At 32.7% G+C, this 15,011-nt stretch overlaps 1 protein-coding gene and 2 long non-coding RNA genes across 3 annotated transcripts; all 3 read right to left on the bottom strand.

Annotated features, from left to right (window-relative positions):
• Positions 1 to 542: 542 nt before the first annotated feature.
• LOC133800736 (uncharacterized) lies at positions 543 to 3,780 on the bottom strand. The gene is made up of 3 exons (XR_009876589.1): positions 3,519 to 3,780; positions 811 to 888; positions 543 to 719 (listed from the first exon to the last, which is right to left on the bottom strand). It is a non-coding gene; the product is annotated as an uncharacterized LOC133800736 (long non-coding RNA).
• A 1,963-nt stretch (positions 3,781 to 5,743) lies between these two features.
• Positions 5,744 to 8,538, bottom strand: LOC133800735 (uncharacterized). The gene is made up of 5 exons (XR_009876588.1): positions 8,498 to 8,538; positions 7,633 to 7,716; positions 7,272 to 7,527; positions 7,104 to 7,199; positions 5,744 to 6,379 (listed from the first exon to the last, which is right to left on the bottom strand). It is a non-coding gene; the product is annotated as an uncharacterized LOC133800735 (long non-coding RNA).
• A 138-nt stretch (positions 8,539 to 8,676) lies between these two features.
• On the bottom strand, positions 8,677 to 10,402 carry LOC133799691 (serine/threonine-protein kinase BSK5-like). The gene is made up of 6 exons (XM_062237690.1): positions 10,327 to 10,402; positions 10,080 to 10,208; positions 9,470 to 9,603; positions 9,270 to 9,375; positions 8,904 to 8,983; positions 8,677 to 8,775 (listed from the first exon to the last, which is right to left on the bottom strand). The coding sequence occupies exons 1-6, from the start codon at positions 10,400 to 10,402 to the stop codon at positions 8,677 to 8,679; spliced, it is 624 nt and encodes a 207-aa protein (XP_062093674.1).
• Positions 10,403 to 15,011: the final 4,609 nt, after the last annotated feature.

Genomic DNA, 15,011 nt, shown 5'->3' with positions numbered 1-15,011 from the left:
CGATTTTTTACGCTTATAATATGTTTTTAAATCATAACATATAGTAATAAAATTTTAAATTTTATTTTGATAAGTATACTTATATGGTTTTTTTTTTAATTAAAAGATTTTCATTATTGTATTTTGATAAAAAAAAATTCAAAATTAATCATAAAATGTAATTCTCAATAGATTGATAAACCATAAGTATTACATTAAACAATAACTAATTCAAACCATGAATGTGTCTACTTCATGAGATCTTAGTTCTAACTTAAGTTTGAAAGCATAACATCATAAAGTTTTATAATCTTGAACAATTTTTACTTCAAAAATGAAAAATAGAAACATTACAAGATACACAAAAGTAAACGAAACTTGCTCTATCCTTTAATTCATCATCCTTTGTGCACTTGTCTTTGTTGTGAGTCCATTTTCTTACAACAAAATTTAAATAATTAATGCTTCAACTTAAAGTTATAGTAAACTAAAAGAGTACATAAAAAAATTTAATTACCTAATTATAACTTTATCAGCTGGTCATGCAATTATACTACCTATAGCATCTTCTATAGTAGACATAACTATTGAAGGCCTCCACAGAAATGCATCATTCTTTCTCACAAGATCTATCCCCACTTTCATAGCACTAGGCCCAAGAGGAACATGGTGAACCTCATCCTTTGGGTCACTTGAAATAAAATAACCTTCTGCAACAATTTCTCCAGATCCAATCCAATCTAATATTTTGCATTTGGAGCCATTGATTTTAATGCAGATATTAGTGAAATAACAACTATAATTGATACTACAACTCAAACTAATCCATACCTCTATAGGTGTTTGGCTAGAGTCAGAAAGTTTTAATGACAAACGTATGCCCCCAATCCCATCATAATAGAGAGGTACCTGCCAAGAAAGAGATGAGGTTAACCATACAATCTACAACACAAAAATTATTGGTGCTCATAGATTTATAAGTAAATTCACAACATAAAAAAAATAAGCCTATAAACAGAACCAATACAGGGGAATATTTATCTCCAAGAGATTAAAATGGCCATGGCACTCACATGGCTACAACAATAGTTGGGTATTTTTAGTTAATAAAATATTAAATAGATCTTAATAAATACCTAAACTATAGCCACTATAAAGAAAAAATAAACTTCATTCACACAAACCAAAAGAAACACAACTAATTGGGCTCCACTCAAAGACACATAGATATTGAATAAAACATTTCACAAATCCAAATTTTTAGACAATCAACCCGAGCTCTGATTTAATTTTTTTAATAATTGTCTACTCAAACTACTATTCACTAATCTCATAAAACTGTATTGCATTATTATTATTATTTGAAAAACAGAGAAGAATATAAGACAATGTTAGCAGCATATACATATGTATGTATATGTTTTAGTATTGTTATTATTATTTGAAACTCTTGTTTAAGTGTGTACAAAATATATTTAAAAAGAAAGTCACTGCCCCTATAAATGTGCACAGCAAGAAGGAAAATCAGAAAATTAAAAAAACATAAATATATATTATTACATATATGGTGTATTCATATATCCACTTGATATCTTTTTGATAATTTTGTGTAGTGATGAATGTTGATAATGCTATAGGTTGTGCTAATATAACTAGTTTTACTCAGGGTTGTACTGCAACAGTGCTTCTGGTATGGACTGATGGTGCTGAAAATTTTTTTGCACAATGTGCAAATGTGGGGGACTCAGCATGTATTATGAAGTACGTATCATGTTATTTTTGTCTTCCTTAAATATATCTCTGTAAAATTAAAATATCATGAACCAACCTAACCAGCAATGAAATTCAAATAAATCACAAACTCATAATAAACTTAAGCAATTGATGAAACACATTAACGCACACATGATCATGACAATGAACTTATGATGTTTTAATACAGTTTAGTAACTACTTTCACGTATCATGTTATTTTTGTCTTCCTTAAATATATCTCTATAAAATTATTATTGTTTAATACTTATTAGATGTGGTCCAAATATAATTATAGAAGTACCTGCATTGTAATTTATACCAGCAGCATGATAATTTATACTGAATATGTTTAATTGTAGCAGTGCCAATGGGAAACCGATTAAGATGACGGAGGACCATAGAGTAGTTAGTCATACTGAAAGACTGAGAATGGAAGAAAGAAGAGAGCCACTGGGAGATGGGGAAACACGATTATGCGGTACTTAAACTTCATTTTTTTGTTTTTGGACTACCATAATCTTAAATAAAGAAGTAGTCACTTTTTGCCTCTTCTTCAGGCTTGAATCTTGCTCGGATGCTTGGAGACAAGTTTCTTAAAGAGCAAGATGCTCGGTTCAGTTCAGTTCAGAACCATTTTATATATTGGTTATAGTCTTTGTACTATTAGAAGGGATAATGGTTTTTGTACACAGTTATAGACAGACAGTTTCCTTCATGTTTATGTTTCTGGATCATAATTTTGATTCTATTTTCTAATATAAATTTCTAATTCTATTGTGACTATCAGTTTTTCTCTTTCTTTCCTTTGTGCCTAAATATAGTGAGGCTTGGACTCTACTTTGACTCTCAGATGATTCTCTTCTATGGATGAATATTGTTTTTCATGTTTAAAAGTTTGAAATTATTGTTTTTTCCATTGGAAGTTCAATGAAGTGGCAAAGCAACTGTTTCTTTCTTTTCACTGAAAACAACAGCATCAGATGTTTTCTCCCCATAATGGCTAGCATTCTTCTAGAGTAAAGAGGAGAAATCTATCTAATGTTAAAAGGGGAAGTTTGCCTAAAAAATATGCATATTAAAGGTGTTATTATGTTTTTCATTGAGGTTTTAGAATTTTTTTGTCTATATCATGTGAGTTACAATACATCTTGAGAGGAGTAGTATAATTTTTTTGGGGTTATTACTAATTACATGTTGCCTAGAACCTGTATCATATTCCAATTGAGTTTTTTTTTTTTTCCTTTTCTCATAAATAGTTCTTTTGTTAATGGGATATTACTCTTTCTTTTTTTTTGTTTTTTGATGTATATATTCAAACTAAAAAATTTTATGTACTGGCCTTGCACTAAAAAATGTTTTACATTTTATTACCCAAGTTTTTGAATTGCAAGAAAATATTTTTATAATTATTCTAATACATTTCCCCATATGGGTTTGGATTCTACTTTCAAATTTCTGTGAGTTTTTGAAGTTTATTAGATATACATCAAATAACTAACAGAAAATCAGAAAACATTTCAGCCATATTTATTAACCAACCATCAATCATTATCAATTCAAAATATTCAAACAACACACAAGTTTTCTTCCTTATCTCGTCGCAGCACACAAATTTCTCATAACCTACTTCACTAAGACACACAAGTTCTCAACCTTCCGTTATCACCGCAGCACACAATAATAATAATAATCTCAGGACCTACTTCACTATGGATGAATATCTAAGATATTCAAACTCCTCTAACATTTGCAAAATATTTTAACAAAAATAAAACAGAACATACCTCTTGCAAACTGCTGCAAATAAAGTTCCTTCCAATTTGAAATCCAATGAAGCCACTAAAATGAAAGCAAAATTACATACCAATTAATAAACTATCAACATCATTCGACCTTTAATTAGGAGTCATCATTAAAAAAAATTACAACTCTTACAACCAAGAAACTATCCAAACCCACTATAGAGTCCTTGGAAACTAGAGCTCACAAAATAAAAAGAACAACAAAACTCTTAAATACAACGACAAGAGGCAGCAAAAGCAGCAGAAAAACTAAATTGAGAAATAAATAAATAGAATTAGCCATTTACTTCTCACAGGGGAATGAAAAGTTAACTTTTTCTCTTTTGTACAATGCACCCAGACATTTACTTGAGCCGTGAATTATATAAATTTGACCCACAATAAAACTCTCCATCACATAAATTCATCTAATAGCTAAGCTATGTTCATAAAGAAAATTTTAAAAAAGTGCTACAATATGAATTCTTTGATAATGAATAGGAATCTAATTGCACGGAACAATTTTGCAGTGATCACAAGATGCATAACCAAGTTTTTCAAGTTTACAACTGAGATAAAAAAAATCGTCAACTTTTGATGTGGTAGTGATATAATGGTATTTCCTCACCCTTAATTTAAATAACTAAGAAAAAATATGATAATTTAATGAGGTAACACTTTGGTGGTGATTGTCCTTTAAAGGTGAGATAAGGAACCGAAAAAGAGTCACGACAAACTCTAATCAAATGCTAATACCTAGGTCTGTAAGCAGGGTTGTTAAGTGGTTACCACATTTTTTCCCTTAGAATATTGCTTGAACAAGTTCAATGATCGGGTGTTGACTTCAATTTTATTAGTATAATTACATTTACATGAGTCAGAGCGTTGCAAATCTGAAGTACAATTACGCATCAAAGGATGTATCTCCCACATAAAAATTCAATTATATTGAACATGTCCAGGAAAACATGGGTGGAAGGAGAATCATATCCCAATTTATTAATAAGAAAAAAACCAGTCTTTGCTAGAAATTTATTTTGCATCTATCTTGTGTTTAATATAAGAAAATAAAACCTAATAAGTACCAAGAATTTGAATAAATGTTTATGACAAACAAAAGTCAGTTGTCATCGAGACAGTACCTGAGGCCTGAAGCATCAGACTGTAAAGAGGCCTCAATAGCAGCATCATTGTATTCAGTAACAGGAGAAATTATTGGCTGGGTCTAGGGTGGAGTAAAGAATGGTACACTCTCTTCTCGAGGTGGGAATTCAACTCCAGCAGCCTGTGATATATATTTATACATAGATTACTTAGAATACTTTATTATAAAAGTGAGTTAAGAAATCAAAATAGGTTCCTTTCCAAAAAACGACACATTAGTAACTACAAACATTTGAAGAGAAAAATATTTTATTACAAGATTCGGTATCCATAATTAGACTTATTTGATTAATTTCTTCAATGATTTTATTGATTTTAAGCCACGTTGAACCATTATTTTATTACAGCTCTTGTATTTTACACACATACCAAGTGACAATAATAAGAACAATCTGCAAAATTAAACAGAGTCAAACTATCAGAAGGATTATAAAACAGTATTAACTAACACAACAATCTTTTTTCATGAGCATATTGATAATTATAAAGACGCCAAAACATGCAAAAAAAAAAAACCAAATGAGAGGATATCTAGCATCTACCAAATACATTGCATTATGCTTCTAACTGAGGACTTCATTAAATAAGGTAGCAGCAAAATATTTGGTAAATTTGCACCTTAAAAAGCTTCTTGACAATCTTTGGAGATGAGTCCCAAGGTTGCATACTGAAAGGTTGCTTCATCTTTACAGAATTTGGTGGAAACTTTACCAACAGATCTGAAAGATGAAAACAAAGTCTACTTAGATATTTCATAATCATGATTCAAGAGAAAAAAAAAGTAAACATATAGGTGAATATGTATCACACTACTGAACCCTAGCTTTATTTGTGGATATTGTGAACCAGATTTTGAAATCGATGGTCCCGTTTCTTCGCTGGCACAATCGATGCTGGTAGGATTATCTCCAGCATGAGGGTTAATTGCCCGCCATGCTGTCATTAAACTTTTACCCATACCATGCTTCTTTGATGGTGTATTATTGCCATTACAAATCGTATTTATGACAGCATGCTTGGAAACGTAATTGAGATCATAGTGGAGGTTAAAAAAAAGAGGAAAACTGGCACCAAATAAAGGAAGAAGTAAGGAGCACAAATGAATATTCAAAAGTTCAAGAGGTTCGTTTACTCCCAAGAGAAAACCTATGGCCTTAGCCAAATGTACAAACAAAAATAATCAAAAGAAAATGCTATCTGAAATTTATTTTCTCAGGTACCTTTGTCCTTTTAGCCGCTCTCTGGCTCTCTTTGCAAGAAGAATATAAAATTTCAGGATCTAAGAGAACAACAACAGAAGATCGAGATGCGTGTGAAAACATATCCAAAATCTAAAGGCATGTTGAAATAAATAAATAAAATCAATACAAATAATCATTAAACCACATGAAGACATAAATGACAAAGAGCAAAGAAGAAAAGAAGAAAGCTTAAAATTGTTAAGACCGTAAATTATAAATGACAAAGAGCAAAAAGAAAAGAAGAAAAAGATAAGGATTTTGTTGGTTGATCTGCAGCCAAAAAAAGGAGCACGAATTGATCATCGACGCATAAGGGGCAGGGCGTATACATAATCACGAAGGCTGGCACTTGTCCTTAACAGTTAAAGCTACTGCTCTATACCATGATGCTGCAGCCATTGCTCCTGGATCTGGAACTGATGCAAGTATCTCCCCGGGCACATAGGTTGACCGGCCGGCCTACACAAACAATGCATTAGCTTAGGATCCATATGATAAAGCTTTCTTCAAGTGTGACAAATTTGTTGACTATGAATATTGATAGATTCCTCACAACAAGACTATTATTTCGCTTTCTTAGTTACCTTACATGACCAACAAAAAAAATGAAATACAAGCAGAAAATGAAATAGCATAAGCTGAGAGCAGAAAATAGAGAACCCTGAGAACGTTTTCCTGATGTTTAAAATATGTGGTTTTTTTTCTTTTGAGCTCTCAGTTTTTGCCAGCCTCTTATTGCTAAAAATCCAACAAGGAAATGTCTTCCCACTGTTTTCCTTTGTAGAATCCATGTTCCCTTAATCTTTGTTTGGATCTTAGATTTTAGGAAGGAAAAAAATGATGAATGCTAAACATTTTATTTTATTGTATTTGGATTCAAACAAGAAATTTTAAAAATGTTTTTTATTTTAGAAAAATAAAAGTTAAATGTAGTGTAATTTTATAATATTTAAAACAATTTTAAATATATTTAGAAAAGTCTAAAATATTTTCATCCATCTTTTCTCTTCAAAGTTTTTCCTTAGTAAAATCGAAGATCCAAACATAGAATTTGTATTGTTATTTTTGTTAGTAGAAGCCAAATCTCCAGGAGGGAAGGTAAATGATGCTAATGAAAGGAAAAACAAATTGCAATAGGCGAATACAAAAAAGGCAAAAGCAAAAGGATCAGAAATAGTTTTACCTGTGCCTGCATGTGTATGGTTGACTCAGCCCCAGCCAAAGCTGCTTCGGATGAAAGGAGAAAAGCAGTAACAGAGTCTTCCCTAGCATTTAACTTCTGTATGTGAAAAGGGTTATAAGCACAAAAAGCCACAGAATGAACCCGGAATTAAATAACAATAATAATGACCTCCTGGAGAACTGTTGAAGATGGAATTAAGGCATCTAACAATGTGCGATAGCCAGCACTGGCTCCCCCATATTTACTAATTGCGGCAATAGCAGCTTCGAGTGCTTCAGCCCCTGGAATAAGAAAATGATAAGTCAAGATGAGCTAAGGCTAGTTACTATTGCAGTATGCAATCATCTCACATTTCTTTGTTGTGACATCTGACTGGGTGCTTGTTTTTAATTGTGCGTAAAATGCCTTACAAAATATACTATATCTGGTGAAAAAAACAAGCAAACAAGTCTTGGTAGTTATTCAACTGAGACTAATCATATTAAGAAATGAAAGCTAAATCAAGATAAAAATTAGGAGAAGTAAGAACATGATCCCGCTTGTTCCTCCCATAACTCTTCCAATAGATGATCCGATTTCATTCACCGTTTCAGCAGCATCATTCAGAGGATAACTAAGAATAGAAACCAGAAACTAATTAGTTATCCCCTACCATTTAGTGTAAGATCTTTTCTATTTCTAAAATGAGGGGAAAAAAATTATGTTAAAAAGAAAAAAATACAAGAAAGAGAACTACATCCTCCCAAATCTAAAAATAGAGCCCAAACACAACAAAAAAAAAAATTACATATATAGTATATCTCCAACTCAACAAAAGAAAAGAAATTTAAATATCCTTCCAAACGTTGTAGTACTAATATTATTATGTTCTATAATATTATCATTCTTTTATGCCCAAGAACTCCCTAAGCCTGGCTTGAGTGCAAAACTGGAACCCAACCAAATCCTGCATATTTTGGGAGTACATTTGAAATATCTATATCCACCGTCTCATTGCAGCTCTTACAAAAAAAAAAAGTACATCAAGAACGGGTCTACACGGGGTAGAACAACCTCCTTTTCAACACATTCAATTTATAAGAGTTAGAAGCCAAGCAAAAGCCTGAACTTTTTTTGGTAGAGACTTTGGCCTTCCATCCAGATATATTCAGTCGAAGAAAAAAGAGAAACCAAAGAATTATCTTACAGGAAAAGAACATGAGATTTACAAGGAAAGAAACCCAGAAATATCCACTCTAATCTGGAATAATCCTTCAAAATATTAGATTAATAAATAAAGTCAAATTCTTCTCCTTCAGATTCCTAACAATTATATAAAACACAATAATATTATCTTTCTGTTCTAATATTTTCCTTTAATTTTAAGAAGAAGAAGAAAGTAAAATAAGACTCACGTTTCCAAGTCCTCTAATATCGCAGCTGCACCTTTATACATCTGCACATAAGAAAGTAAAATAAGAGTATAACAAGCAACATATCATGAACCCAACAATAAATAGCATAAGATAGTAGAGACAGATTGATAACACTCACTGTTGACTAACAGTCACCATCACCTGCTCTACTGTCCCACTCATTCAAACTTTCCACGATCTTGATTATTTGAAAAATTACCCTCTAGAGCAGAATCCATAAGCATCAGAAAATTCTTGCCACGAATTAGATCAAGTGCCTGCAAACAATATAAACCAACAATGTTGATCCAACTTATTATCCAATTAAAACCAGAGATATGTGCTTATGAACTGATGTACATATATTTACTAGTAGTAGTAAGAATAAAGTGTGAACTCACATGACTAGGGGTATATGTTTTCCACTCAGAAGATCCAGCAACAACATTCCAAAGCTGTAAACCACACTTTCTGGTGTCACTCTACCTGTCAACAAAGAATTGAATCATATCATGTATATATCATATTGCTACCAGACTAAATTCTCTCAGCTTCATAAGAAAAATATTTTATACTCGTCAGCCAAAGATATCATGAGGAAAATAGTACAACAATGCTTTTTCCATCAACATAATTTTTCTTGGAATTTCCATTACTAAAGTCATGAAGAAATGGCTCTTCGGTTGCAAATATCTAACATAGTGATGCCCGTTCAATGATAATCCACTTCAAAAGAACACATTATTTCACTTATTCAAGCAAACAAAAATACCAGTTCTCAGGTACTCCGGAGGAGTGAATGCTAAGTTTGTACCGTAACTCTTGCCATCCCTGCTATTCTTCATGAGGCCAAAGCAGGATAGTCTGGGATTGCCATCCTGATAATTGATCACAGCCAACTCAATAGTAAATTATTTTAATTAAAAGTGTTAAATAAAAATAAAAACTATACATCAAAGAAACCATTGTTACCTGATCAAATAAAACCCTGTAGGCATTGAGATCGTGATACAATGCACGCCCTTTGCTGCTGCAGTACTCCAGAGCTTGTGTCAGATGCAAAGCCACCCTCAATCCCATGGCCCATTTCACTGGTTGAGCATCCCCTATAACAGTGCAATCATAAGAAACAAACTATCCAAAAAAAAATCACAAAATCATTCTTAGCTAAATTCAATTCAATTGAGTCGTGAATGAACATTAGAGGTTTATTTGAGAGAAGAAATATCAATTCATAAGCACTACTTTCCATCAATAGCACTTCCAAAATGATAAACAAGCAAGTACTTGGGCAATCAAGGCAATTAAATACCAATATTTCACTTTTAAGTCCCATGAAAAACCTTTTAATAACAAAGATCTTGAATGAAACATCAATTTTATTCAGTCTTAGTCATTTTGAACAAGTCAAAAACCTACAATGCATTTTTCAGCCAAACAATAACCAAATACATCTTCCCAGCTTCACTTTCAGTTATTTTAGCTTTATTTAATAAATTATCACCCATAAAAAGGAAACGAAACGGAAGTATGTACAAACATATACATATAAATATATATATAAAGAAATAAAGTAACTTACAGTGAAAAAGATGCTTAGCGAGAGTTTCATGGGGCATAAAATCGGCCACCAGCAACCTCTCATCTCCTTCGCAGCAACACCCAATCAGATTGGCTAATCTCTCACTTCTGAGACTCCCAACTGACCTAGCTTCTTAAATAAAACATATGAGATGATTGAGAAAAATAAATCCTTTACCACCCCACCTCACATGAACCCAATGGCCCAGAAAAATGGCACGACAGATGACCCCAATGTAAGACAGCACCTGTGAACACAGACTCCTCACCCACGGAGAGCAAGAACCCAAGGGCCGCAAATTGGAGGGCAGAGGGATGAATCATATGGTATCGTTCCTTAAAAAAGATGTAAGTTGAGGAGAGAAACGAACCTGAGATAGTGGGCGTGAGGCAGAGATAGATCTCTGGAAGGCGTGACTTCGTGAGGCGTGACTTCTTGAGGCAGAGAAAGAACTCGTGAGGTAGAGAAGCTCCACTCTGGAGCGGTACTTCGTGAGGCGGAGAAAGAGCTCCACTCTGGAGCGTGTCTTCGTGAGGCAGAGATGAGTTGAGAAGACTTCATGAGGCGGAGAGACGAGACGAGAGTGAGAGATGGAGGCTGAGAGAAATTTTTTGGGTAACTTAGATTTAGGGAATTTGGCAGATGAGACTAAAAAAAAAAATTCATTTTGGCGCCTGAGGTTTATTCATATGGCGCCAAAATATAATGTTCCGTGTGTTTTTAATCACCCACCATTAATAGCACTTCTAAAAATATGCTATTTTTTAATGTAATATATACTACAAATTGTTGTAGTGAACAATGCTAATACGCATTTCAATAACTTTCACATGCAACATGAATGATAATAAGCATGTCTTTTCACATTCATAGAGCGGTCAAGGGCCAGGCCCTATCAATATAACTCATGCTTCCTTCTCTAGAATGTAGATAAGGTATATATATCCCAATTAAGCAATTAAGAATATATTCACTTCATTAGTTACCAAACCGTAAGTCGAGCTTATCTTTAGCTGCGAGCATACATATTTAGTCATTCTTCGAGAACCTTTAAACCTCGGCACCTCTGATACCAAGTTATAACATCCTACTAATCCAAGAACGTTATATCATGTGTTTAAAATAGTGCTTAACTCGTTAAGCGAGCCATTTGGACTTAAATGTATAGTTAAAAATAAATAATGGTTTATGTATTAAAATTTTTGGTCAAACAAGTAGTACTGTTCATTAAAGAGTTTGAGTTTATACAAGGGGTCCCAAAAGGACTTTATAAGTTAATTACATATACAAACAAAATACATAAGTGGCCGACCTAAGCGGCAAAACAAGGTACAACCCTAGTCCCTCAAGAGAAATGTCGGATGTTGTGGTCGAGCATGTTGCATATGTACACACCGCCCTATAGCTCTCCAACTCATGGCTGGTCCAACTTTTCTTTGCCTTACCTGTACCACATAGAATCCATGAGCCAAGGCCCAACTAGAAAACCCAATTAACAAAACCATATAATCTATGGAATGTAAATCACCAATAGTATGCTTCACAATTTTAATCAAACTCAAGCAAGCATATAATTCATTTATACGACCTCGATGACAAACAAGCGCATAGCACACTCTTAGAATGGCTTCGCCATATGGCCAACATTATACATGCTTATTGCCGATTATGACTCTATATCCGAACAATCCAGACAAATACAAATAGATATGAATCACAAATATAGCACAATAAGACATATTCCAAAGACGTTCACATTTAAACAAGTATACAAAGCATTGCTATAACCACGTTCATTAACCGGGGCCAATGCCCTAATCTTGGTGCTCTTGGGGTTTTATGCCCTAATTAAAACCCAAATTCTTTGTAATCTCATTTTATTATCAATAAAAGAATAGAAATCATTTTTGGACTTGGTCAATCACTTTGCTCACATGTTTTATTTTCATGATTATTTGTTTAATATAAACTTCTATTAAATCCCGAGCATATAGCTAATCTTATTTATAGTGGCGTAATCATAGTGGAATATAAATATGATTATATGTTCAAAATAAGTTAGTCCTAAGATTAGTCAGTGCACCGGATTTACACTGACTTGCCAATCTACGATGTGATCTACTTACACATTACAGTGTTATGTTCTTTCCAGAACATTAGCAAAGTAGATAAGATTGGATGTATTTGTTACATCAGACAGGACTGATATTGACAGTTGATAAGATAAGTAAACATACCGTTATTATCTATTCTAGTCATATCATATAGTTGACCATAGGTCAATTCAATCTCAATTCTGAGTGGTTAGTATTTTAACTGATTGTATTATTTGAGTTCTTTGACTTGTTCGTTACCAGCTTACCCTACGGACTAGCCCATACTTACATCTTGGGAACTCGGTAGTATAATTGAGTGCGGGTGTTAATCATAGATATGAACATCTATAGCTTCTGATGAAGAAGTGAAACGATGGTTTCCTTTTAGTTTGGTTCAAGGTGTTAAATGATAGAGATCTCATTTCAGTAATTAAATTAGTTTACTGAAATATCATTTACAAGGAACTAAGTGTTTTAAGGATAAAATACAATGAGGGGTAAAACGGTATTTTAGTCCTATCTCATTGTAGACCGTCTATAGAGGATTGAGTGACAATTATGGTTGTAACAATGGATAATTAATAGCGTATCTATATTTGTTATAGAGCGTTCTATGAATTCAAGAGTGCAATTCCGAGTCTATAGTGGAGTCAAGAGAAATTAATAAGTTAGTAAATTTATTTGTTAGATTTATGATAACTTATTGGAGCTTGATTTCATAGGCCCATGGTCCCCATTGTACCTTGGATAAAATCATCTAGATAGTCTCAATTAATTGATTTAATCATCAATTAGAATTATCAAAGTTGACCAGGTCAATTTTGGATAGTTTCACAGAGTTGTGTAATTTTGAGAAGAAAAGAGAAATTATGGCAGATTTATTAATTAAGATAAATTGGTATCTAAATTAATAAATAAGTTTAAATAAAGTTTCAAATTATAAATAATTAATTTGATAAAGGATTTAAATAATTATTTAATTAATTAAATCAATAGAAAATAATATAGGACTTGATTTTAAGTCCAATGGGCTTATAATCAAATGGGAAATTTCACGGGCCTATAGCCCATGATAATTTCGACCTAGGGCTTCAAAATGGCTGTTATTTTATTGATTTTTTAATTAAATTAAATGGCCTAATTGAGTCTATAAAAGGAGTGCTTAGAGAGAAGTCAAAACAGAAGTTTGTAAGTCACAAGTCAGATTTTCTAATAGTTTTAGATTCTCTCTAAACACAAGTCCTTTTCTTAGCCACTTTGTTATTTTCTCTTCTTCTCTCTATATCTATCTCATGTGTTGAGAATTTCCCACACTAGTCTAGGTGGTTCTAAAGATACATTGGAAGATTGTGAAGAAAATAGAATATCGGTTCAGTTTCTTGGTAATACTCTGCGACAGAGAGGATACAAGAGTTAGAGAAACTGAAGGAAGGACTCTTTAATTCCGCTGCGTATACTGTAAGTATGATATTATTTTTTTCTCTTTGAATTCAATTTTAGAAACATATTTTAGGCTATCTCGTATTAATTTGTTTAATATTAGATATACATGAAAATAAATAAAGATCCTGTATAAGCTTTTCTAAGAGGTGCAAGTGCCGATTTTCTTACCTCATGTAACGACCCAACTATTCTAGACTCTTGGACCATTAACGAAACTATACATACAAATTCTTACTAAAACTTACATTTGCGAAAATACCATAATTTTATTAGAAAACTTATAGAAATAAGAGTTACTTACATAAATACCAAGAAGGATATGGGATCCCATTGTTTGAAAAACAAAACATAACATGATTTATAAAATAAAGGGATTACATAGTAAGTGCGGAAAATACATATAAAGACCATAAACAAATGACTACATCCTCGAAATCGAACTCTCGACTCCTTGACTCCATTCATCATCGATACACAATCTCCAAGCATCCACGAACCTTACCGCCACTAATAGCTATTTTCTTGCACATTTAAACAAAAAGGAATGAGCCTAATGCCCAGCAAGGAAAAATCTAACACATACTCCACATACATAAATTTCATAATAAACATAAAGACATATCATTACACTTATTACATACACATACTATAATGGCCATTATTACTTGGGGTCCCATAGACTAAACAAGTCATATGCCCATGAGATTAGTGGGGTCCTACTAGCTACGTAGGTCATATGCCCATAATCTATTTGGGGTCTTGTTAGTCATATGGGTCATATGTCCAAGCATACAAACATACATATTCATAATATATTTTATAACATATTTCATAAAACATAAGATAACACAAGCATATAACATATAGATTCTATCCTATTTTCCTTACCAAAGTTATCGGGATAATAGGACAGCATTGGGACTTTGGAACACTCCTAATAACCATTATGAAAAAGAGTGAGTCTAATGAAGAAAAGAGATGAAAAGGAATGGGAGGACTAAACCATTGAGAGAAATACTTACCAAAAACTTATGTGCAAGTTCTTAGATTCCTAACCAAAATAAGAATAAGGTTAGAAGGCTGGTAGAAGATTATGAGAAAGAAAATAACATAAAACCAATGAACTAGAGTTTTGGGTTACCTTGAAGACTTGTAAGACCAATCTACACCTCAAACCGAAATACTATAAAACCTTACTTCCCAAAGTGTTTGATAAGCTTATGATGTTTAAGCTTATGATTCCCTAACCCAGGTGTTTACACTCTCACACTCACTTAGCACTTGCAGCCTCTGAACTTAGAGCAAAAGATGAATAATGGCTGGGTACTAGGTCCTATTTATAGAGTTTAGGAATGAAAGGATCTTAATTTCACTTGAATAAAAATAATGGCTT

The sequence above is a fragment of the Humulus lupulus genome, chromosome 9 (genome assembly GCF_963169125.1).
Source record: "Humulus lupulus chromosome 9, drHumLupu1.1, whole genome shotgun sequence".
Taxonomy (NCBI): Eukaryota; Viridiplantae; Streptophyta; class Magnoliopsida; order Rosales; family Cannabaceae; genus Humulus; species Humulus lupulus.
This window is presented reverse-complemented; position numbering and strand designations above follow the sequence as displayed.